The sequence below is a fragment of the Mastigoproctus giganteus genome, chromosome 13, assembly GCF_048544385.1.
Source record: "Mastigoproctus giganteus isolate SK-2022 chromosome 13, ASM4854438v1, whole genome shotgun sequence".
In the NCBI taxonomy this organism is placed as follows: domain Eukaryota; kingdom Metazoa; phylum Arthropoda; class Arachnida; order Uropygi; family Thelyphonidae; genus Mastigoproctus; species Mastigoproctus giganteus.
Window position 1 is genome coordinate 142,713,953 of NC_143587.1, and position 25,371 is coordinate 142,739,323.

Sequence of the window (25,371 nt, forward strand, 5' to 3'; positions counted from 1 at the left end):
TCATTAATCAGTGTTACTCTTGTTCTTCAGATGGGAAAGGCAGCGGACTTAAGCGAGTTTGACAAAGGCCAAATTATAATGGCCAGACGACTGGGTCAGAGCATATCCGAAACGGCACGGCTGGTGGGGGTGCCCACAGTCAACCGTGATTAGTACCTACTGAAAGTGGTCTGAGGAGGGAGAACCCATGAACCACCAGCGAGGTGTTGGACGACCACAGGTCATCAATGCTCGAGGTGAACGTAGGCTCTCCCGGATGGTACGTGGCAACAGAAGAGCGAGTGTGGTGCAACTCGCCGGTAATTGGAATTTTGGTGACGAGAGTAATCTGTTACAGCACACAGTACATTGAACCCTGCTGAAAATGGGGCTGCATAGCCACAGGCCACTCCGAGTACCCATGGTAACCATGGTTCACCAGCGACAGCGCCTACAATGGGCATGTGAGCATCGAAACTGAACTTGAGTGATTGGAAGAAGGTCATCTGGTCCGATGAATCACATTTCCTGTTGCACCACGTGGATGGCCTGGTACTTGTGTGTCATTAACCTGGAGAAGTGATAGTGCCTGGATGCACCATGGGATGAAAACAAGCCGGTAGCTGCGGTGTCGTGCTTTGGACAATGTTCTGCTGGGATACCCCGGGTCCAGTCATCCATGTGCCGGACACTGACGTCTATCACCTACCTAAACATCATTGCTGACCAAGTACACCCTTTCATGGCAACAGTCTTCCCCTCTGGCAGTGCCGTCTTTCAGCAGGATAATGTGCCATACTACACCTCCTGGATTGTATGAGACTGGTTCGCGGAACATGTGTAAGACTTCCAGGTATTGCTTTAGCCTCCAAATTCCCCAGACATTAATCCCATCGAGCATCTGTGGTTTGTGTTGGAACAGCAACTCCGATCTGCGGCATCTCAACTACGGACCTTACAGGAGTTAAAGGATCTGTGGTTATGTGTTAGTACCAGATACCACAAGACACATTTAGAAATCTTGTAGCGTCCATGCCTTGCCGGGAATGAGCTGTTTTAGCTGCACGTGGAGGACCAACATCATATTATATGTATATATTTATATAATGTGTAATTTGGAAAGAAAGTTAATAAATTGTAACAAACTGTAACTAATACTTAGTCATCTAGATTGTGGGTAAATAGTAATACGTTTTGTGTATATATGTTAATTTATATTTTCTTTTCTTTTTTTTTTTTTTTTTACTAACCTTACTTTATCCCTAGCATTTTCTATAAATCTATCTTGGTGTTGTCTTCTTGAATTGAATTGTCTTCAATATTAATTTTTATATACAACATACTTTATATATATATACACACATACTTGTACATACATATGTTATTTATAAGGGTCTCCAAATGTTTTTTTTGGATGGGTCCATGAACGTTTTTTGATTTTTGAAAAGGGCCGTAGATCTCAGTAGTTTGGGAACCACTGCACTAGAACAACAAAACATTATCCTTGGCAAATGGTGGGCGCCTCCGTAGCCAGGTGGGAAGGAGCAGCAGTGCTCCTTCTAATCAAAACCAGTCTAATCAAGAAGCACATGCTTCTTGATTAGACTGGTTCGAGCCCGGGACCACCAAATACGGAGGATGCGGAAAGGTCAGGGAATGACCACCGCATATCCCGGAGTAATATGGCCTTAGTTGCTAATGCTCCTAAAAACCAAATAACAAATAACTTGGCAAATGGTGGAATGCTGCTTTCACTCCCTAATTCATAGTTCCGTGTCACTTCCCTTAAACATGCACATTAAAGGCAGTACATGATGACCTCAGACTCTTATCACTCTGAGTGTAGAATAATACATTATTGTGAAATTTTTATTAAAGGAGAAAACAAAACTGAGTGAAATTCTCTAATGGTTAAGCACAATATTGGGAAGCAACCCTATCATGTGCAAATATCTGTGGCGTAACAAGTTTTTTAACATTGCTAACCTACCTCAAGCTCAAGTGGAGCCAGTAGCAGTCTCATCTGAGAACATTTATCACATTGAAAGATTTGCTTTTACATCTTCAACACTTATGTTCAGTGCAGTCATGTATGAATTACAGCATGGTTGCATTAAACATAAGTGTTGAAGGTGTAGAAGCAATTATTTATGAATTCTTATTGTTCAAGAAAGTGTGCACATTTTGGGTCTAAACCATACATTAAGTGGAAACAGTCAAATGCCAATATTTGACTGTTTCCACTTAATGTATCAATCATTTCGAACTGAAGAAGGCATTTCTGTGGTACATAGTGACTTGTTTTGAAACAGGGATGTACTGTTTACACCAGAATCAAAATGGTCCAGAATAGAATAGCTCTATGAAGGATCTCCACCATCCAAAATTCAAACTACAGCTTTAATCTGCAAGATCATTACAAGTGATGATTGGCATTCAGAAAGGTTGATGTTTATTGATTTTCTGCCACCACCATCATGCAAGATTAACATGATGGGTATTGGTTAATGCCCAGTATTACAGTGACTTGCATTTCTATGATGTAATTGCAACAGCTAGAAAACTGTCAGTAGGAATCATTCTGTTACACAACAATACATGTCCACATATGACAATGAATGGCAGCCTTTATCTGGGAAATCATGATCCACCTTACTTCCAGAGCAGATTTATTTACTCCCCAGTGATTATCACTCATTTGCATCAATATAGGAGCACCTGGGATAGCAAAAATTCAAGGCAGATAATTAGTATTGGCATTAGTTTTAGCAGTGAAAAATGATGCAAGAAAACAAGTTTATACAGCAAAAGAAGAAAAAAAAAAAAAAAAAAAGTAACACTTCTCACATCTCTTGTCCATCCCCTGTAACAGTTTGTATAACATTGAATTTTGTTGTTGCAGTAGCACATCCTCTGCTAGCAATGTACTACTCTCCTGATCGCTTGGTCACTGGTTGGCACCACTCCTGCCTCCATGTGGCATAACCTGGGAGAAGAAAGTCCCTCTCACAGGTAACCCCTTTTCCCCCTATATGAATTGGGGATACATTTGCACATATCCAGTCTGTGGGGACCTCCCCTGAATCCAAGGATGCTCTCATAATCATGGCTAAGGGTTTACTTACTTCCTTTGCTGGCTCCTTTAATATAACTGAATAGCTGGATATAACTGGATGTTTATTTATGCATTACCCATGTAATCAACATTGAATATATTTAAACTACTCACTTCCACTACACCAGATAGAAGTTTTTTCCAACAATCAGCTATCTGTTGGCTTAAGGTAAATTCCCACACATCTGTCCTGCAACCATCCTTCCAAATTTGAATTTATGTTTGTTCATCGTGCTCTGAGCAAGCAGAAGAATGCCATCAGCATTGAGCTTACTCAATCCATCCTAAGCCTTAAACACCTTAATCAGATCTCCTCACAGGTGTCTAGTTTCCAAATGCTGCAACTTGAAGCACTAAAGCCTTTATTGGTAAGAGCACCCTTTTGTTCCCCTCACTAATCTTGTTGCTCTTCTCTGCACCTATTCCAACAGGTCCACATCCTTCCTAAAATGAGGCGTCCAGACCTGTAGTCAGTACTCCAGAGGCCTAACCATTGCTTTATACAATGGAATAATCACCTCCTTATCCCTCCTAGCAAAATTCTTGTATGTTATCATTGACAAAACACCATGAGCTGTCATAGCAGCCCATCTGCAGTGCTCAGAGAACTGACTGCACAGCTAATCCCCAGGTCTTTTTTATTCACCACTACCCTGAGTGTGGTATCATATGGTTAGTAGTCATTCTGGAATTACTGTTACCCCTATGCAGTACCTTGCATTTGTCATGGTTATTGCCACTTCTCAGCCCATCTGCCTAATTTTTCAAATTTTTGTTGCAGTAGCATACCTCTGCTAGCAACATATACTGCTTTCCTGATCGCTTGATCACTGGTTGACACCACTCCTGTCACTATGTGGCATAACCTGGGAGAAGAAAGTCCCTCTCCCAGGTTGACCCCTTTGAGAATTGGGTATATATTTTCACATCTCCAGTCCGTGGGGACCTCCCGTGAATCCAAGGATGCTCTCATAATTATGGCTAAGGGTTTGCTTACTTCCTTTGCTTGCTCCTTTAATATAACTGGATAGATCTCATCCACCCCAGGTATCTTCCTTATGTTTAACTTCAGCCATTTCTCTTTCCCTTTGCTCTCATTTATTACAAAATCATTTAGCTCCCTGTTATAGTTTGATAAACTTCTGGCCTCCACTTCCCAACCATGTATGTAAAGCTCTAGCCAAACTATTTTTTAAAATGCCTTTTACTTAACAAAGTATCTGTAGCTTGGAAAAAGGCAGAAGCTATCCTACTACACAAAAAAGATGACAAGGCATATTTATAAAACTACCAACCAGAAGCTTATTGCTAGTTATCTATAAGCTTTTCACAAAGATACTTTCTAAGAAGAATAGGCACAGCCCAATGACAAGTAGGTTTCAGAAGTGTTTTCAGTACAATGGATCACATCCAAACAGTGCATCAAGATATAGAGCAGCACAATGAATACAACCTTCCATTACGTATAGCCTTCATCGACTATGAAAATGCATTCGACTCAGTCACAAAACAAGCAATAATCAATGCCTGCCCTAATCAACCAAGGTGTATCCACCAACATAGCTTACATCCATATTCTCCAATCAATATATGAAAAAGTGACTGCATTAATATGGGTCAACAATGATAAAGTTCAAATCAGCATAGAAAAAGGCATCTAACATGGAGACACAATTTCCCCAAACTTATTTTCTACCTGTTTAGAAGAAATGTTTTGCAAGCTAAATTGGCATAATAAAGGACTCAAGTCAAATGGAGATTACCTTAATCACTTACGATTTGCAGCTGATATCATTCTCTTTGCTATTGCTTTATACAATGGATCCAGAAGAATTGCCGCTGAACATCGAAGAACTGCAACATAAAAAGAGCACACAGGTTATGTTCAACAAGTTTACCAGACAAAAGAAAATTGTGGCCGGTGGACAAGAACTAGAAGAAGTGTAAAGGTGTGGTTTACCTTGGACAAGAAATTTCAACAGATGAAAACATCATTATGGAAAGTGAGGGGCACATAAAATTGGGATAGCAAGCATTTGGAAACTTAATATAGTACTGGTATTTCTAGTACTTATAGTATTTCTAGTACTGGTGTTCACCAGAAAAAAATTATATTATACCTTTATTTCTATGCACTGTGATCAATCAATATATGCTTTGTGATTGATCACTTGCCAGTTCATGCCATATATCACTTCAACAGAATTCTACACAATGTATAAGTATATACTCTTCAGTGATTTTATCAGTGACAGATAGACATGCTTAGTAATAATGAAAAATCTAAAACAATATATACTAACAGTGATATAATCAGCAAAGACCTATTAAATAACAATATAAAATAATAAACAGACATGACCATCTCAAAGATACAAGTCAATATTAAAAAACACTAATGTGTGAAATCTCAAATAATATCATTACAAATTAAAACTACCTCCATGAATAGCCAAACAAATTATAAAATCAGATAATTTCTATTCATATTCATTGTAGGAAAAATTAATGGCCATGTGATATATACAAACTTGCCACTCTGTCTCAAATGAAAAGATTTTGATCATTGTATCTTTCCTGTCCTAACATATGGTTGTGAAACATGGGCATCAAATGCCAAAACTTTACAAAGGCTGAGGGTCACACAAAGAAGTATGGAGCATTGAATTTTGAACATAGCTAGAAGTGACCGAAAAACATACATACATTCGCCAGCAACCAAGATCTGTGTGATGTCATTGAAAGAACAAAGCATTTAAGCATATTGTGTCAAGAAGAACTGGCAATAGATGGACCAAACAAATTTTGGAATGGATACTGCTTGACTCTAAATGCCCAAGTTAAAAACCAAAGACGAGGTGGATCGAGGAAATTATGAAAATACAATTGCAACAGAAAGCATAAGACCACAATTGCTGGAAACGTGTTGAGGAGGCTTTCATCCTGTAGTGGATCTACAATGACTAAAGATGATGATACATCATAGGGATAGGTTCCTGGTGTTAAAGGATTTTTTTGTTGTTTTTTAAATAAAATATTATTTAATATTAACATTAAAATATCATGTAATATTTTATGAAAAACCAATGGCCATGCAACATTACATTACATATCACATGGCCATTAATTTTTCCTACAATGAATATGAATAGAAATTATCTGATTTTATAATTTGTTTGGCTATTCATGGAGGTAGTTTTAATTTGTAATGATATTATTTGAGATTTCACACATTAGTGTTTTTTAATATTGACTTGTATCTTTGAGATGGTCATGTCTGTTTATTATTTTATATTGTTATTTAATAGGTCTTTGCTGATTATATCACTGTTAGTATATATTGTTTTAGATTTTTCATTATTACTAAGCATGTCTATCTGTCACTGATAAAATCACTGAAGAGTATATACTTATACATTGTGTAGAATTCTGTTGAAGTGATATATGGCATGAACTGGCAAGTGATCAATCACAAAGCATATATTGATTGATCACAGTGCATAGAAATAAAGGTATAATATAATTTTTTTTCTGGTGAACACCAGTACTAGAAATCCCATTAATTCCTTGTTTTTTAAGTTTACTTCAAGCAACTTTAGATGTTTTTTATTATAAAAAATTAAAATAAATATACAACCAGCATAATAAGGTAGAAACTTCTAAAACAATCTATATTAATTTATCTATATAAATTTCTACCTTACTTCACATAAGGTAGAAATACACTAGTAAAAAAAGGAAATGGGATAGGTCAATCTCAAGGCCTTTTGTAATTTGTGAATTAGCTCATATGATGAAAAAGGTTGCTGGCCTCCTAATACACACAATTCAGTGTGACAAAATTCACACCCCTTAATCAGAATTTTAATTGTTTATTTGGCAAATACACCCATCTGAGTAGTTAACATTTAATTTTTTTTTTTCTTTTTTTTATGAAACCCCCAAACACGAAAGGTATCAAAACCTATAGTACTTAGTACCGTGCATGGGTTGAAGGAGAAGTATTGGGGGGAACTTCGTCTCCCCCAATACATTTTATCTAGAGACTAAACATGGTTTTCACCACTTCAAGCCTCTAATAAGCAAAGTGATGGTATTTAAATATATGCATCCAGTTATTAGAAAATAAGCTACATACTTTATCATCAGTAAAATAAATTTAGACATTGTGCATGCTTTAGCATAAAATAAAATAATGATAATGAAGTAAAAATTTCTACAGTTTACCTTTTTTCAATTTTGATCATGGAGAGAGAATTGTACTCTCACTGAAGACCAAGTGCTGAGTTCCTGACAGTAGGCCTTGTGCTTATGTTTAACTTAGATATGAATGCCATTTTCCACGGTTCTGTTTAAGTTCTGAGTTGCATATTTTTTTCAGTTCTATAGCATCACCTGAATGTGTGAATCCACATATATTTAAAAATCTGAGATACTACCAAGACAGCTGTTTTAAAGCTTATTTCTTCTCATTAGTTGGCAGGTGGTCTTATATTAATTTTAACTGCTGCATTGAAATACCCTTGCAATTCCTGTAATATTGTAAAATATTAAAAAAATATACACCTGAAAAATAATTTAGCATACATTAAAGGAATAAGCTCATATGTATTTTAATGTGATTTTCATGTTTTTTACTGTGCAGTTGTCATATCTGTCAGCAACGAGGTAAAGGATCACCTATAGAAAATAGTGGTGGATGGGGTTAAGGGCCTTTTGAATGTTCACTTTTCTTGCCCAAGATAGACAAGTTATGGACCCAAAAAAGATTAAATAAATCTGCAAATGATGAGAGAATTCATCTCAGAGCTGCTGCATTTGTGTGCAGATGTTAATACTGTATATAATATAAAAGAAAATATGGATAAATATTATGGCCGTCAAGAGTGTTATTCTTGTATGTTGTTATTAATATAGATTGTTTTAGAAATAATCATGGAAATTGTTTTTTATTTATTACATAATAGTTCAGTGGGGACCAAGCTATGCAAAATGGCCTAATCAGTAATTCTCCAAATCAACAGACACAAGGGCAGGAACCTCCTTCATCACCACAGAAATTACTCTCAAAGTTAGAAGACATGAAAGGTATGCTGAAGAGCTTTAATAATGAATTTTAATTTTATTATAATTATATATAAATCAATAGTGTGAATTTCTAATTTGAATTTAATGATTTCATTTAGCTTTTTTATTGTAATTTAATTTTATATAATTATATAACAATATTATATACATGGATAATATTATCCAGGGTGGCCGTTATTAGCATGGATGGGAAATTGTGCTCACAGTTAACCCAAGCTTACAATCCTTATTCATATATTCTTCACTTTCCTCCAACTAAATTTTTTCTGTACTCTGTGCTGTTAATTTATACAAGAGCAGAGTGTCTATGTCTATCATAATTCCTTACCTAATTTTGCCTCCTGTTAGCTAAACTGCTATACTATTGACCACAACACATGGCATGTACACAAAATGAGTATATATATAAGTAATACTACTAAGTTGCAATATAGGCCAGTGGATTACTCAATAACGCACGCACGCACACACGCGCACACACACACACACACACAGACCTTGCTTATCAATGGTAATTTGTCTTATTGAAAATGGAAAGAACTTTCTTGGCGTTAGCATTAGTAGAGCTATATGATGCAAGAAAACAAGCTTATAGAGCATCAGCAAAAAAAAAAAAAAAGACCTTCCCATTCACTCAAAAGTTTGTCTAGTTCTGCCTTGAATTTATTTAAGCTGCAAACTTCCACAACAACAGATGGAAGTGTGTTCCAGCGATCAACCATCCGCTGGCTAAAGGCAGTTGTTTCTATTCTACAACTGTCTTTCCTCAGTTTGAATTTATGCCCCCTCATGTGTGTAATCTGAACAAGAGGAAGAATCCCATCAGCACTGAGCTTGCACAAACCATTCAAGGCCTTATACACCTCATTCAGTTCACTTTGGAGGTGCCTAGTCTCCTAGTTTTCTTTGTAGATATGTGGCAAGAACATATTTTTCATCCAAAATGAAGGCAAGTTGAGGTGTAGTTTGGGATGAAAGTAGTATTTTTGCCTACCCAATTAGTTTAATATTTGGACAAAATAAACTCCAGGACTTGAGAAATGTATTTGTACTATCCTTAATGGATAGAAGTAGAGAAGTAGATATCCTTAATGGTAGAAGGCTCCAGTCAATGAAACCTTCAGTCTTTTAAATAGGCTACTTTAAATTCCAAATAGCAGGATTGCCTGTTTATCTTTTAACCTGCTAGTACTGCTGTTTGGGGATATATATTCATCCCATCTGACCTCAATAATACGTATTCTGAATGGTGACTTTATTAGGTAAACTTACCCCGCATTCCAAAGCATTCCTTCAGTAATAGCATCATGTGTTCGTGACATGTGATATAAAGCATGTGAGTAGATATGTAGGAGTGCCATACATGTGCAACTCATTATGAGGATGGGGTAAGATGAAAGATGTGGTATAGTACTCAGTGCCAGATGCACTAGCATAAGTATATTCAAAACTGCCACTCCTTGCTGGGATTTTCACATATAACTGTATCTCAGGTTAAGGAGATTAATATTGTATATATATCCAGTAATATACTTAATAACAAATGTAGCTTTCAAGGTAAAATGGACCCCTTCATTAGCAATATGCAGATTCTAACAGAATATTGACGTTAGAGACAAAATTTAATAGATACAGGGTTGTGCACGCTGTGATGTGTGCATGGCCGCGAGATTGATCATTCAACTACTAGATTCGCACTCATTGTTGGTACACGAACTTCTGTGTGTCTACTGCCAGTGTTTATCCAGTTTTTCCAAGATAGGGTGTAGCCTCGTGCCCTTGCGGAGATTCATGGTTCTTGAATTGCAAGATATGTTGAGCGACTCTAGCCAGAGGCGGTGGCGGAAGTGCCAGGATTGGTTGATCACTTTGTAATTGTGTTTAGGGTTAAGGTCATGGTGGGTTGACCAGAAATGTTCCGCGATTGCGGAGTGGTCAGTGTCACCAAGGCGAATTGATCTGTCATGCTCCACAAGACAGTCTTGAAGGCGTCTCAAGCTCACTCCTATGTAGCAACTGCCACAATCTTTGCAAGTTATGTGGTATACCACTCCACTACACAAAAGAGGGGTGACCAAAGTTTTCACGTTAGAAACCAGGGAATTTAAGCTCCTACTAGGTAGTTGTATGCATTTTATGCGATATTCCCGGAGGATTTTCGAAATCTGGTTCAACATGCTCGGATAGTAGGGCATATCGTCATGTGGTGATGATGGTCTCGGGTGGATCGCGAGCTCTTGTGCTTGTAGCAAGCACTTGTCTAATATAATAACCACAGTTGACCAGGTCAGTTTTTACCCTGGAAATCTTGGTGCATCTAGCTTCCTCTGAGCTGGAATGGCTCCAAGCTCGGGAGAATAGAGTGGGGGCGGTGTTGTTGAGATGGCTAGGGGCATGGCCCGATCTGTGGTTGGTAAACTGCCCTCATCACATTGGCTTATGGTATACTGGGCCCACACGCTTTACCAGAACATCTAAGAATGGAAGGGATCCATCTGCTTCTAATTCTAAAGTGAACTGGATGAATGAATACTGATAAAGAATTGAGGTACTCCAGTAGTGTTGTCTCCGAACCACATGGGATGACGGTAAAGATGTCATCGACATATCTGTACCAAATTGTAATGAGTACAGGCAGGCTCAGAATATCTGTTCCTCCAATTCCTTTATGGCAATGTTGGCCACAACGGGGCTAAACGGCATCTAAGTAATCATGTGGTTGAAAACAGCTCATTTGTTTGTTGTGAATTGAATTCCAGCCCTAAATTCTGCCTCTAGGAAAGTAAAAAAGCACCGCTCAAAAGAAACTGTATTTCTCTAAAATAAGATACAAATTTTGGATAGTCTTAAAAAATGGGAGAAGGTATCATACGTTGCAAAAAGTTTAAATTTATATGAAGCAACAATCCAGACCATAAAAATGAACAGAAAATAAAACTGCTGTTGCTGCAGGATCTTTCATTTCTGCAAATGTGACAGCACTTATCCTCGAATGCCAATAATTGAGAAAATGGATCTTTCATTTCTGCAAATGTGACAGCACTTATCCTCGAATGCCAATAATTGAGAAAATGGAAAAAGCACTCAATATTTGACAATAGTAGTAAAAAACAGATCTCATTAGGCAGCAATGTAATTAAACAAACAGGCACTAAAAATTTATAACCATTTAAAAGAAAATGGAGAATCTTCTGTTAAACCTGGAGTTTGTTGCCAGTAAAGGTTGGTTTGAGCAATTTAAAAACTGCTTCTCATTACATAACATAAGAATTCAACAGGAAAGTACATTGGCTGATAATGAAGCTGCCAAGAAGTATGCAGAGGAATTTCAAAAAATTATTGATGAGCACAAATACACACCATATCAAGTTTTCAATGCTGATGAGACAGGTCTTTAGTGGAAAAAAAATGCCCAACAGAATGTTTATTTCGAAAAAAAAAAAGAAGAGAAAACTGCATGAGGTTTTAAGACATCTAAAGATCGTGTAGCATTACTTATGTGCACTAACTCATCAGGAGATTACATGATAAAGCCTATGCTAGTTAGTTTACAGATCCTCTAATCCTCGTCCAATGAAAGGTGTAAATAAAAACGTGTCACTGGTATATTGGAAAGCAAATAAAAATGCTTGGGTAACTGCCTATTTATTTAAAGTGGAAAAATCTAGATTTCAGAGTTTTATTACTATTGGATAATGTGCCAAGCCATCCAAATGTTGAAGTACTGTTCCTACCACCTAATACAATTTCTTTAATTCGACCATTAGATCAAGGCATTATATCTACCTTTAAAACTCCTTACATCAGAAAATCGTTGCAATGGATTTTAGAAAATATTGATTCTGAAGCTATTGAAGTGATGGAGGCATGGAAACAGTTTTCAATTGTGGACTGTATTGGAATCATAGCTTTATCACTCCAAGAAGTAAAACCATCAACATTAATTGTGTGTTGGAAAAATGTATGGCCAGAGTCAGTTCATTCAGGAAATATGGTCGAACCAGCAGAAAACAGAATAGGTGCAATAGTAGAACTTGATAAGTTGGTTGGAGGGAAAGGTTTGGTGATATGACTACTGAATACATTCAAGAATTACTCGCAGAAAGAGGCTGGCGAAGCGGATTTGGTAGCCATGGCATCGGAGGTAAACCAAATGAATTCAGAGGATGATAGCACAGATGAAAATTCTGAAGTTCCAAATTTTACACTAAAAAGCATACAGGAAGGCATAAACATAACCGAGCAGTTAGAATCTTATTTTTCGAATGCAGATCCTTCGACTGAAAGGAGCACAAAGTTCAAAAGGGAGTTTCAAAAATACCTAGCTCAATACCATGAAATTTTAAAAGATTTATCAAGCAAAGGCAAACAAACCCAGAGTACTGATTTTTTAAAGAGAGCAGAAGATACACAAACTCTAGATGCTGGAGAAGCATCTAGAGGCAAAGATATTCTGCAACAGCGAAAATGTTTTCATTTGATTGTGTTTAGTAGCAGTGAAGAGGAAGAAAATTAAATGAACATACATTATTTGACATATATGTATCACAGTTTGTAAGACATTTGTTCAGTTATTATTTTTTAATAAAAATTTTTAATAAAAAACCCATATAACATGGTTTTGCACTACATGAACCTAACTACCGTGTTATATGAGGGTTACCTGTACTGGTTTTTGTTGTATTCACTTCTCGCAGGGTTTAATCTATTCTGCTAACCTATTTTAAGTTACATATGTCACTCATTTTATATTATACTTATATATATATTTAAAGTATTTATTTTAACCTCTACATAGGTGCATCAGAAAAAAGTTATGAGTAGCCATGTAGTGTACACTACTCAGTTTTTTTTTTTGTTTTTTTTAATAATGGCTAGAAGTGATTCTAAATAATAAAATACGTATTAAAGACTACCTGCCAAATAAATAGTATTAGATACAAAAACTGACAAATTCATTTTGTAAGCAAAAATATCATTTACACAGTGTTTGTTAAAAACAGCAGTATAATAGATATAATTACGTAAAGATGAATGAAGTTTTCATAGTGAATTATTTTCCACATGAATAGTTCCATATCTCTCCTGCTTAAGTAATCATTAAATGAGTCAAGATTATGAAATCACATAAAATTATACCATAATAAAAGGCGCGCCTCCGTAGCCAGGTGGGAAGAAGCAGCAGTGCATAACGCACGCTTCTTGATTAGACCGGGGTTCGATCCCGTCACCACCAAATACGGGGATGCGGAAAGATCAGGGAATGATCACCGCATATTCCCGGAGCAATATGGCCTTAGTTGCTAATGCTCCTAAAAAAAAAACCAAACCATAATAAAAGTTCACAGATAGAATCGATTTTACATTAATATAACTGGTAAGATTAGCTCTAATAAACATTGTTAATCAAAAATAACAAAAGTTAAAAATCTTAATGTACCCTGTTATAAAACTGATACATCATATAATTGTTGTGTGCCCTTAAAGGAACAACTGGAAAAAATACCCTGATTTTTCTTGAGAGTGGGGGATAACTAAAGTTAACTGACTGCAACAAACAGGAATATTATATCTTGTTGTTTATGAAATGTTCTTAAATCACATATAATTCTGTGGCATTCTAATGGACCCGACTCAAATTGCATTGCTTGTAAACCTTACAAAGTTATTTGAGCCCTCTCAGAAAACCCAGTTGCACTAAAATCAACATTCTAGTAAAGGTTAAAAAAAAGCCATTTTATAAACTTTGAATGTGAAAGGAATATATGTAAAACCCCTAAACAATCTCCTTTATAAGAGCTTAGATCCTTATTTTTAGCATTATCAGTAATATAAGGCTTTAAAGTTTATGAACACAAAACAGCATTCTGTGATCCTTAATTAATATTAAGGTTCCCTATTTACCACAAAATCATTAATGATATAATCAGATATGCATATTTTCTTTTTGTGATTTTCATAAATGAAACAATCCTGCGCCCAGAGATTTAATAATCAAACTTTGTAAATGCCCAATGTGCAGGTGCATCTGAACTGCCCCACCATTCAGTAATGTCAGGCTGCCCAGTTTGTTTTGATGGATTAGCAAATTTGGATTTTAAGTCAAATTACTGCAAAATATTTTATTCAGACTTTGCATGTGAGGATTAGTCAGAATGCCATTAATGTACATTGCCCGGTCATTATATCCATTACTTGGAAATTTATCAGAATGCAATAGTTTTCAACGTCCCATGCCTCCAGAGACTAAAAATTGAGGTGACCATAGGTATTAATTCCATTCATTTTCCAATTTGTTACATATCCTTTTCCTTGATAAAGAAATGCTTACTAATTTGGCGTATGTCCAGCTTCAAGAAGATTCTTGTTTATGTCTTTGGTTTTAAATTATTTTCAAAGTTGTAATGTTACAGTTGTGAAGCTTGCGCTAAAATTGCTCTTGCCATGTAATTTTATTTGTTATATTGTTTATTTTGATATTAGTTCATTGTTACATTGGATATCTTATTTCTAAAGAAATTATTCACATTATGGTGATGATAGTAACTTTACAGCAGCTTCTCATAGGCTTGCATGTGCCCGTGGCAGTAGAGGACTACATTTTTGTAGTTGTAATATCAAATTTGCAATTAACTGTAAAAAAAAAAAAAAAAAAATGTTCTTGTTTATACTCCAGCATGACCACTAGATCAGTGGCGGTTTACAATAAATCATCAATACTATCAATACAAATGTTAATCGTATTTAGCAGTCATGGGCTTGAACCCCGGTCCACTCAATGAATGTGTGCTACTGCACTCATGCTCCTGACCACTTGGCTACGTTAGGCAGTGGTGTGAATTCCTGAATTTGAATCATGTGGAACCTTGGAATATGTTCTAGGTATATTTAGTGTAATTAAACTGAAAAAAACTGAGGTTCATGAACAAAACTGTTCTTTTATGGATATGTAAAGTGTACTCAAGAATTTACTCAGCACCTATTTTCTCAAAGAAGGTCCCACAGAGACTTGAAATGCAACCTAAATGTTTTAAAAGTTTACCGTAATGAGCAGGATTTCATGTACCTTACAGTTTGCTCATAAACTAAAAACATTTATTTAACACATAGGTAACATGTCTCCCTAAAATTTCTAGTAATTTATTATTCATTGAATTACTGAAAAGGTGAATATATTTCTGGTTTAATATTATTTTTTTATAATGCTGGAATTTTTTTTTTCTTTCTTACTGATATTGACTTTTTTCTCTTTTTATTTTTTCTTTTTTTTTTTAGTGAGTGATCTGAAAGCTGAACTGAAGAAACGTAACCTTCCTGTGTCTGGTTCCAAACCTCAGCTTATAGAACGTTTAAAGCCATTCTCAGAACTTGCTCAGTCTAACTTGAACTCACCTTCTGCAACAGTAGTTGAAAATGTGGCAACAATTGCAGCTGGTGTTAACTCATCACTCCCAGTGAATGTTGGTGGAGTACTACTAGATGCATTTCCTGCATTTACTCAACAGAATGATGAACATCCTCCATCTTCTCCCTTAACCAGAAGTGAATCTGTTAATTCTGTAGTTCCACATATAAATGGTTTTATTGATAAAGTTCTATCAAGTGGATCTCGTCCTTCTTCTGTGGTACCAATGGAAGTAGATTCCAGTCCTAATAATACTGCTGATGTAATGGACACTTGTGAGTCCTCTGTAACAAATGATGAGCTTGTAAAAATGCAGTTACGAATAGAAGAACTTCAACAAGAATTGCAGAAGTAAGATACCTTTCTTTCCTTTAATTTTCAATTTCTCACAGCTTTCAGATAACAGCTGCAGCAAAATGTCACTTTTGTTAAGTTTTTCATTGTTCTGCAATTCTCTAAAATAGAAATGTCTAGAATTAATCATTTACTGATCTTAATTTTTAAACTACAGCCACTCCCCTACTTACATAAGGGTTGCGTTCCATGGAACTCTACATAAGTCGGAATTTCCCTAAATGCTTATGCAGCACTCACATATTTGATTGAAGCAAAAAAGAAATGTTCAACGAACATGTAAATAGAATTATTTATACAATTTTTTTATCTGCTGCACAGGAAAAATTACAAAAGTGTACAAAATTACAAAAATTATAAAATTACAAAAAGAGAGAAGAGACAGGCCTAACATCAGCATGTTCTACCTTTCGAGCATTGTTGCCAGAATTAACTCTCCAGCCGATAAGCATGCCATTGTGGAAGTTGAGGGCTGTGGAGATTTAGAAGGAGTTTTTTCCAACACATTACAAAATTTCTCTGCAGCTGCAGAATCTGCACTGGCGACTTCACATACTTTAATGTTTTGGAAACCAGCACAATACTTGAACCTATTAAGCCACCCATTGCTTGCCACGAACTTGGCTCAGGGGTTCTCTATACTTATCCTTAATATCTTCATAAATACTTCTTGCTTTTGCTTGAATGGCCATTGGACTCGGGCACTTGCTTCTGAATCTGATTTTCCATCCATCTTCGATATAGCTCCTGAACGCTGTTTTGTGATTACTGTTGATCTTAAATGCATTGATTCTTTAACATGTTCTTTTATACTCACACTGTCCCTTAAAATAGCATTCACTTTTGAAGCAGCGAGACCTTATTCCATGCAGTAGATGACAAACTTTGTCCTGCTTCGTGCTTCTTAATTAATCATCTTCGTTTTTAAATCAATTTTGTTTCGTTTCCTAGCAATGCCAGCCCTTGCACTTTCCATTGGTTCCTTTCCCTTCACCATTGTAATAAGTAAATATGAATGAAGAGAAGATTCTGAAAATTTATTTATGTGATTGAAGATTTCAGTGAAGGGGAACTCATTTCACCATAGTACCGTAACGTAAAAACCCACACAATTCCAGTTATCGGTATTATCGCAAATGCAATAAGATTGAATTTACTACCCATTTATAATAGATTGCACTAACAGAAAAGCCCAATAAACCAGAAAGTGCAAATTGTTTTTATTGTTTTATGGTAGTGACCTCCAGAAATGTGTTTTAGAAAAATATCACAAAGGTATTCAAAATTGTTTCTTATTGAACATCTGATAATGATGAAAGTGTAGTGTGCAATTTCCATTATAAAAATGATCTTTTAGAAAGATAAATAGCTTAGTTATATAGCCAAAATTTCACTTCCAAGGTCTTGGAAGGAATTATCAAAAAAAACAATGTGCTATTGGGTTCACATTACAATATTTTCACAATACCTACATTTATTCCTGTGGGATGCAAAATATGTTTCCTCAATTTTTTTAAGTTTGCACCAGCCGACAAAAACTTACGTAAAGTCGAATTTCCATAAGTCGAGTATTACGTAAACCAGGGAGTGGCTGTAGTTATACCATCAGCATTTCTTGCCTTTATTCAGGACAAGCAGTCAGCAAAAACGAATACCACAACAACTTGTTTTTATCCCCTACTTAGTGTAATCATCACTACTGTCAATGCACTTCTTCCATCAGTGAGACAGCCAGTTTATCATGGAGCTGCAGTTGACCTTTTGACAGCCGTGTTGATGGATGGTATCTGCAGATTGAAACCATTGTCTCCAAAGGGACAAACCAAAAGTAATCACATAGCGGTTAGAACTTGGGAATAAGGAGTGGGCGCCTTCCAGTACCAAATCTATAGCAACTGTTGAGCATTATAATGGGTGATAAGATGCTACATGGTCCTGCATTGTAATGAATATAAATAAACTACATTCTGTGTCAGGTTGTCAGACATAAGCCCTTGAGGGTAGAAACACATGATATACATCTGTTTCTGAGCTCTTTGACTGTATTGTACTGTACAGTCTTCTTCTCTAGTAAGATGGCAAATTAACAGTTATATGAGAGAGAGTGTAGGTCCCTAAGCCTTTCAACAAAACGGTATAATACTCAGATGGAACTTTTTCTAAGAACAGATTTTCATTTCTGTCTTTATCATCTGTCTCTCTTCTACTGTTAAAAGTAGAGATGTAAACAAATTACTTAAAAGTATAAAACATTATACATAAAGTGGACAGTTTATACCAGTATAGTAAACTCAGATATAGTAATTTAGGGGACAATATTCTTGATACAGTAATAGTAATAGTAGAGGCTAATGATGCAAAAAAGCAAGTTTATATAGCATCAGTGGAAAAAAAAGAATGCACTTCACCCATCCTTACCCTTCAAGAATTTGTCTAGTTCTTCCTTGAATTTATTCAAACCATCCACTTCTGCAGAAGATGGATCTCTCTTCCAACAATCAACTGCCCACGGGCTGAAGGCAAACTTCTGCACATATATTCTGCAACCATCCTTCCTCAACTTGAATTTATGCCCCCTCTTGTGTAGTATCGGCAAGAGGAAGAATGTCATTAACATTCACCTTACTCAATCCATTCATGGCCTTAAAGACTTCAATCAGATCACCCTGCAGGTACCTAGACTCGAGACACTGCAATTTGCACAACTGGGGCCTTTCTAGGTAAGAGCACCCCCTTTGTTCCCTACACCAATCTGGTTGCCCTTCTCTGCACCCATTCTAGCAGATCCAGAACCTTCCTGAAGGGCAATATTTTTACCCTGATTACTGTTGTTAACCACCATGCCATCCTTTGTGTCATTGGCGCAGTATAACCTTAGTTGTTTTTGCACCAATAAAACCAAAATCAAATCAAAAAATCAAATCAACCTTTGTGTCATCTTCAAACTTAGACATTAAATCTGATATACCTTCATCAGTATCATTAATAAATATTGAAATCAACAATGGGAACAGCACTGAACCCTGGGGGACTCCACTAATAACTTTAGTCCACAAAGGACAGTGCCCATTGGTAACCACTCTCCGTATTCTTCCACTAAACATCTCTTTATCCCTAGCCGTAACTTGGCCTTGATGCCACATTGCATCAGTTTGTATATCAGTCTTTTATGTGCAGCAGTATCAAAAGCCTTTCTGAAATCCAAGTATATGATATCAAAATTATTTTTTGCATCCAGTTCCTTGCTCACTGAATCATAGTAACCTATCCAATTGGTTAGATCAGGGGTGAGGAACATTTTTACATTGGAAGGCCATATTTTATTTAACCAAGATACCATTAGGCCACATGCTGAGAATTTAATATATATAAAAAAAATATATATTTTTGTAGGATATTACAATTTTAATTACAGCCTGTTATCATATGTGCTTGAAAAGGTAGTTTCAGTGTGAGACCTTGTTTCTCAAATTCAACAAACCTTTCATTGTATTCTTCAATCAGGGAGTCTAGAACAGCTGTGTATTCTTTCATGTCGCATTTCCTTAATTATATGAAGAATTTAAACAAAAAAACTAGCGAAGACATTGGACGAACTTACACAACAAACCATTTAATGACTTTTTTGTGACCACTTAATGCCATATAGTAGTCTGATATTTGGTTCCAACATCGTTGAGCATAGTTTTAATTGGTCCTCCAAGTGAATATTTGTCATCTGAGATCTCAAGCTTGTTTTAATTTGTGCCATATATGAAAATGTTGATTCACAACTGTAGGTTGTGCCAAAACAAGGTAGCATTCAACGAGCATGTTGACGTAGATATGGGTATTGAACAGCATTTTTCCATATTTGAAGAGTATCCTTCTTCACGTCAAATAGAGACTTCAGAATATTATCTTCTGAGAGCTCAATTAATTCCATCTGTAAGTCATCAGGTCCTTTGAAGCATCAATCAGGTGTGCTTGAAAAGGTAGTTTCAGTGTGAGACCTTGTTTCTCAAATTCAACAAACCTTTCATTGTATTCTTCAATCAGGGAGTCTAGAACATCTGTGTATTCTTTCATGTCGCATTTCCTTAATGATTTGTTTGCATCCTGTTCATTATTTACTTTTGCCAGTTAAGAAAAGTGTTCAGCTGAAAGTTCCAATCAGGTAAACAAGGTTTTCAAAAAGGTCATCTTTTTCCAAAATGCCTGTTTTAAGCCACATATCATATATAGATTTAGTTTTACCTTGCAAAAAAATATTCAGATTATTTTCTTTGACATTATATCACACAAAAATGCAGTATCTCTGCAGAATTACACTTTTGACAATTCTCACTGTTGATTCAGTTCCTCAAAAAATTTTGTGATTTGTTTTTGCAAAGATAAAAGTTTGACAAGTATTTGTCCTTGGGACAACCAGTGCACTTTAGAATGATATGGCAGATCCACGCCGAATTTTTGATCATCAAGCTGAAGCATATTGCAAAATTGGCGATGTCATGATGTATTTGCTCGAATGTAGTTTACAATACCTATAACTTTATTTAATGTGTCACCTAAAACAGTAGATTTGACACAAAGATTCTGCTAATGAAGAATACATTGAAAGGAAATCAAAGTATCTGTATCTCTGGCAATTCTTTCTGTAGTAACACAATAAATCCTTCATGTTTTCCTCTCATGGAAGGTGCACCATCTGTGCATGCAATTACTAAATTACATAAATTCGGTTTTGCTTCAGCATTTTTCTTTGAAGCTGGTGAAGATGTTTCGGGAAATTGTGGCATAACAGATTGTCATTTGACCCTCAGAATGATGGCTGATGAGTTGTATATGAATGAGGAAACGTCAAATTCTGCATGAAGAGTTGGGGAAGAAGGTTGGTACAAAATATGTGCTGCACAACCTCATGGATGAGCAGAAGCAATGCAATGACTTCATTCAGACTTGTTGTGACAATCCTAATTTCTTCAACTGTATTGTCACTGAAGATGAGTGTTGGGTGTTTCAATATGATCAGAGACAAAGCATCAGAGCATGCAGTAGACTTCAAAATCATTACCAAGACCCAAAAAAGTTTCATTTACAGATGTCTTCCTGGGATCAAGACAATGCTGATAAAATAAATAAATTTTCTGTTTATGCTCCAGGACAACCACACAGTCAGAGGCGTTCACAAGGTAGACAGAATACAATTAACAGCACCATATTTAGCAGTCACGGGCTTGAACCCCAGTCACTCAAGGCACATGTACTTATGCTCCCTCACACCTGACCACTCGGCTACAGCAGTGAGCATAAATACAAGTGCCTTGGATGACCAGGGTTCAAGCCCGTGACAAACCAGGTGTGATTTACAAGGAGTTGTACAGTGCCTTGGATGACCAGGGTTCAAGCCCGTGACAAACCAGGTGTGATTTACAAGGAGTTGTACCTGAAAGGAAGAGAGTCAATGCCGCATTCTATACAGGTGCTTCAAATACTATCGAAATTTGAAATGCATTTCCTGGTGATGCCACAGTTTCAGGGAAAAGGCAGCCAGTTCCTGTTGCATGGCAATGCCTACCCATTCTGCACTGGTTGTGAATGCACTTCTAATGAAACATGACATTGTACAGATCAATCATCCACCCTACTCTCCCAATCTAGCACCAACAGACTTCTTCCTCTTTCCCAAGGTGAAAACTGCTCAGAGGAAAGAGATTTTGGAATGTTGAGGACAGATAGAAAAATGTAACCCCCTAAACTGAACATCATCTCTTTGGACGCTTTCGCTGACTCTTTTAAGAGCCTTTTAGAACGGTGTAATAAGTGCATTCCATCAGGTGGCAATTACTTTTAATACAAATAAAACCATTTTTGAGGTCCTTCACTTTGTATTCTTCTTATTGTGCCAGTCCAGGAACTTTATTGCCACACCTCATACATACCATAGTGAAACTTATTATCCACCATTTCTGGTTGACATTGTGTTTCCATTAGTCCTAGTATGTCAGCAGCAGTTGCTTATTTTATGAGAAAATTTGAGTGAATTTATAGGCATAGTTGAGGCAGTATTCTTGTATAGTTTGTTGTCTGACACACCCCTCAAAATTATTAATATTGGCACATTAGCTTTTGCAGCCACAAACAAGAGCTCTTGCTGGTGGGGTAGGGAGAATATTGCTCTAATGTATATGATCAGATAAAGGTATGGACTCTTGCATCACTTTTGCTCAACTGTATTTTTTTGTCTCTGCAAAATAGATTCATACTGATAAAAAAAAACAATTTTTCCCAAAAGCCTTGCAAAATCCCTTGGTTCTGAGTTAATCAACAAGGTGTTAGGTGTGTAACCCTCCTGTTTTTCCTAGACAGAATACAGACATGCATTTCATTATAACTGTTGCCATTTTTTCAGCATGCTCATATCCTGTTTTTTTGCCAGTTCATGTGTGCTTAATATCGTTAATTACCCCATGAATAATAATGCTCTCCTTAACTCCATTAAAAGTCTGTTGGTAACATTATCAGTTGTTGCCTCTAGCAGACACTCCCTAGTTCTAGTCCACCTGTCCTTATTTCAAAAAATTGTTAAATGTGTATTATAATTAATTGTGTAAAAAAAAAGTTATTACCGAATTCATTCTGTAACTTTTTATTGCAAATAAAGCATTTGTATTTATCTAAATGATAAAGTTAAGCTTTAAGCCTTTATATGAATGAACAGTAGTAGCTTAATAAAATTTAATAACTTTTGCACACAAATAATACATGCCTTAAAATGAAGAGATGAAAGTTGAAAGCTACATTATGCATGAGTGTTCAAATATGAATAAGAATTAAAATAAATGTCCATTTATACTCTGTACGACCAAGGCTAGAAGAGTTTACAACTGCATTGCAACTGTTTCATTACAGCTAGAATAACAGTTTAGCAAACAGGACCAGGGTATGTCTGCCAGGGGCAAAGGTTGATGACGTTGTAGAGCGGATATCATCTTTTAAGGGCACAAAAGGTGATATAATTGTACATGTTGGCACTAATGATATTAAGAGTAGGAGACCGGCGGAATTACCTAACAAGTACAGGTCACTGATGAAAAAAAGCCGTGAATTAGGGTTGAATTTGAAAGTGTCTGCAATTCTGCCCAGACACGATAGGAGGGAGTATATGACGAGAGCCCTGTCGAACAATTCGGCCCTGGAAAGATTGTGCAGGGCTTAAGCGGTAGAATTTTTTTCAGCCTGGTCTGTACTTGTTAACAGGAGAGACTGCTTCTACAGGGATGGGATACACTTAAATAGAAAGGGTGCAAGAATGTTTGCTGATGCTATCGAGGCAGTGTTAGGTGGGTCGGAAAACTGCTAGATTGGGGGGGATACAAGGACTAACAGATTAACAGTAGCCACTGGCAGAGGTGAAAGTGATTCTTGCACTGCTTCTATTGGAATAAACAGCAGCCTGGAAAATAAGATGCAGGATATTTCAGAGACCGCTGGGAATCATTGGGGTACAAGTAAACACATGGGTTGTGTTAGGGTAGCTAGGAATAGAAACAGGTGCATGTATACTTGCGTGTACACCAATGCTAGGAGTTTAGTAAATAAATTTGATGAATTTGAGTTATTGCTCAACACATCAAAGGCAGATATTGTTGGGATTTCAGAGACGTGGTGTCACACAGATATAAGGAATGCAGAACTGGAATTTGGGGAGTACAATGTCTACAGAAAGGATAGGAAGGGAGGAGGGGTTATGCTATTAGTTAAGAAACACATAAAATCCAAGGAAGTGAAGCCAGTCGACATCACTGGACAGTGCAGTGTCGAGTCAGTTTGGTGTGACATAAGCATTGGGAGATCAAAATTGAGAGTAGGAGTGTTGCTATAGGCCTAATGACTCTGATGAGTATAATAAGAAACTGTACAGAGAAATAGAGTGGGCCAGTAAACCAGAGAGTCTTATAATGGGGGATTTTAATTTCCCAGATATTGACTGGAATTTGGGGGCTGGTCACTCACGCACTAGCAAGGCTTTTGTGGATTTATTGGATGATTGTTTTCTACATCAGCATGTTCGGGAGGCAACTAGAGGGAGTAATACTCTTGATTTGATAATCAGTAGTGATTCTTCATGCATTAAGAATCTGCAGATAAATGAACCACTAGGTGGCAGTGATCACAGTGTTCTGAAGTGGGAGTTACTCAAAGAGGTAACTACCATTAGGGGTAAAGGGAAGGAGTATTGCTTTCGTAAAGGCGACTACGATGGACTGAGACAGTATTTAAATTCTATACAGTGGGATCAACTGATGATGTTACCAACAGCAAATTCAAAATGGGAAGCATTCAAAGAACTTATCTTGCAAGCTACTAGGCTTTACATACCAACTAAGAAATATTGTTCAAGGTTTAGGCCTAAATGTATGTCAGATGAACTAATGAGGCATATGGCACAGAAGAAAAATGCATGTGATACATACAAATTAACACGACACAGAAGCCTATGATAGATACAAGTTGATCGGTAACCAAGTTACAAAGGAGGTTAGGCAGGCGAAGGCAGATTACGAGAGATTCTTGGCAAGGGATGCAAAGAAAAACAGCAAAGAGTTCTTTACTTATGTAAACTCTAGAAGGAAGGGGATGAATCAGATTGGTCCACTTGATATCGATGAGTCAACTTTTGATGACCCTGCTCAGGTAGCTAACAAACTAAATGAATATTTTGCATCGACATTCACACATGAGGAGTTATTCAGCGAGGGGAATGCCAGAGGTGTATTCAACTCTAGCAGTAAGCTAGAGAATCTTGTAATAACTGAGAGTAAAGTGGAGGAGAAATTGTTGAAAAAAACACAAGAAAGGCACCTGGGGTGGATGGGATCTATCCAGTTATATTAAAGGAGGCAGCAAAGGAAGTAAGCAAACCCTTAGCCATAATTATGAGAGCTTCCTTGGACTCAGGGGAGGTACCCATATACTGGAGATGTGCAAATGTGACCCCAATTCACAAAGGAGGATCAAAGGCTGACACAAGTAATTATAGACCTGTGAGTTTAACTTCTGTTCCCGGAAAATTAATGGAGGCACTGGTTAAAGAAGCACTGCAGGATCATCTAGACAAGACTTCAGTTATAGCTTGGACACAGCATGGTTTTGTTAAGGGGAAATCTTGCCTGACCAATTTGATTAGATACTATGATGCAGTCACAAAAGAACTGGATGCAGGGAATAACTTTGATATTATATACTTGGATCTTAGAAAGGCTTTTGATACTGTTGCACATGGAAGACTGCTGCACAAATTGGAGCAGTGTGGCATTGGAGGCAAATTGCTGCTATGGATAAAGGGGTGGTTGAGGGGGAGAAGACAGAGAGTGGTAATCAATGGACACTGCTCATCGTGGACTAATGTTATTAGTGGAGTCCCTCAGGGTTCAGTATTGGGTCCTTT

The 25,371-nt window shown here is 36.7% G+C and overlaps 1 protein-coding gene across 3 annotated transcripts in view; it reads left to right on the forward strand.

Moving 5' to 3' along the window:
* The window catches only part of LOC150076497 (uncharacterized), a 256,085-nt gene that overhangs the window by 197,670 nt on the left and 33,044 nt on the right, over positions 1–25,371 (forward strand). For all 3 annotated transcript variants that reach the window (XM_090387827.1, XM_090387828.1, XM_090387829.1), the window contains 2 exons: positions 8,062–8,182; positions 15,458–15,938. In XM_090387827.1, the coding sequence (XP_090243953.1) occupies positions 8,062–8,182; positions 15,458–15,938 (602 nt within the window). The remainder of the gene's footprint in view (positions 1–8,061; positions 8,183–15,457; positions 15,939–25,371) is intronic.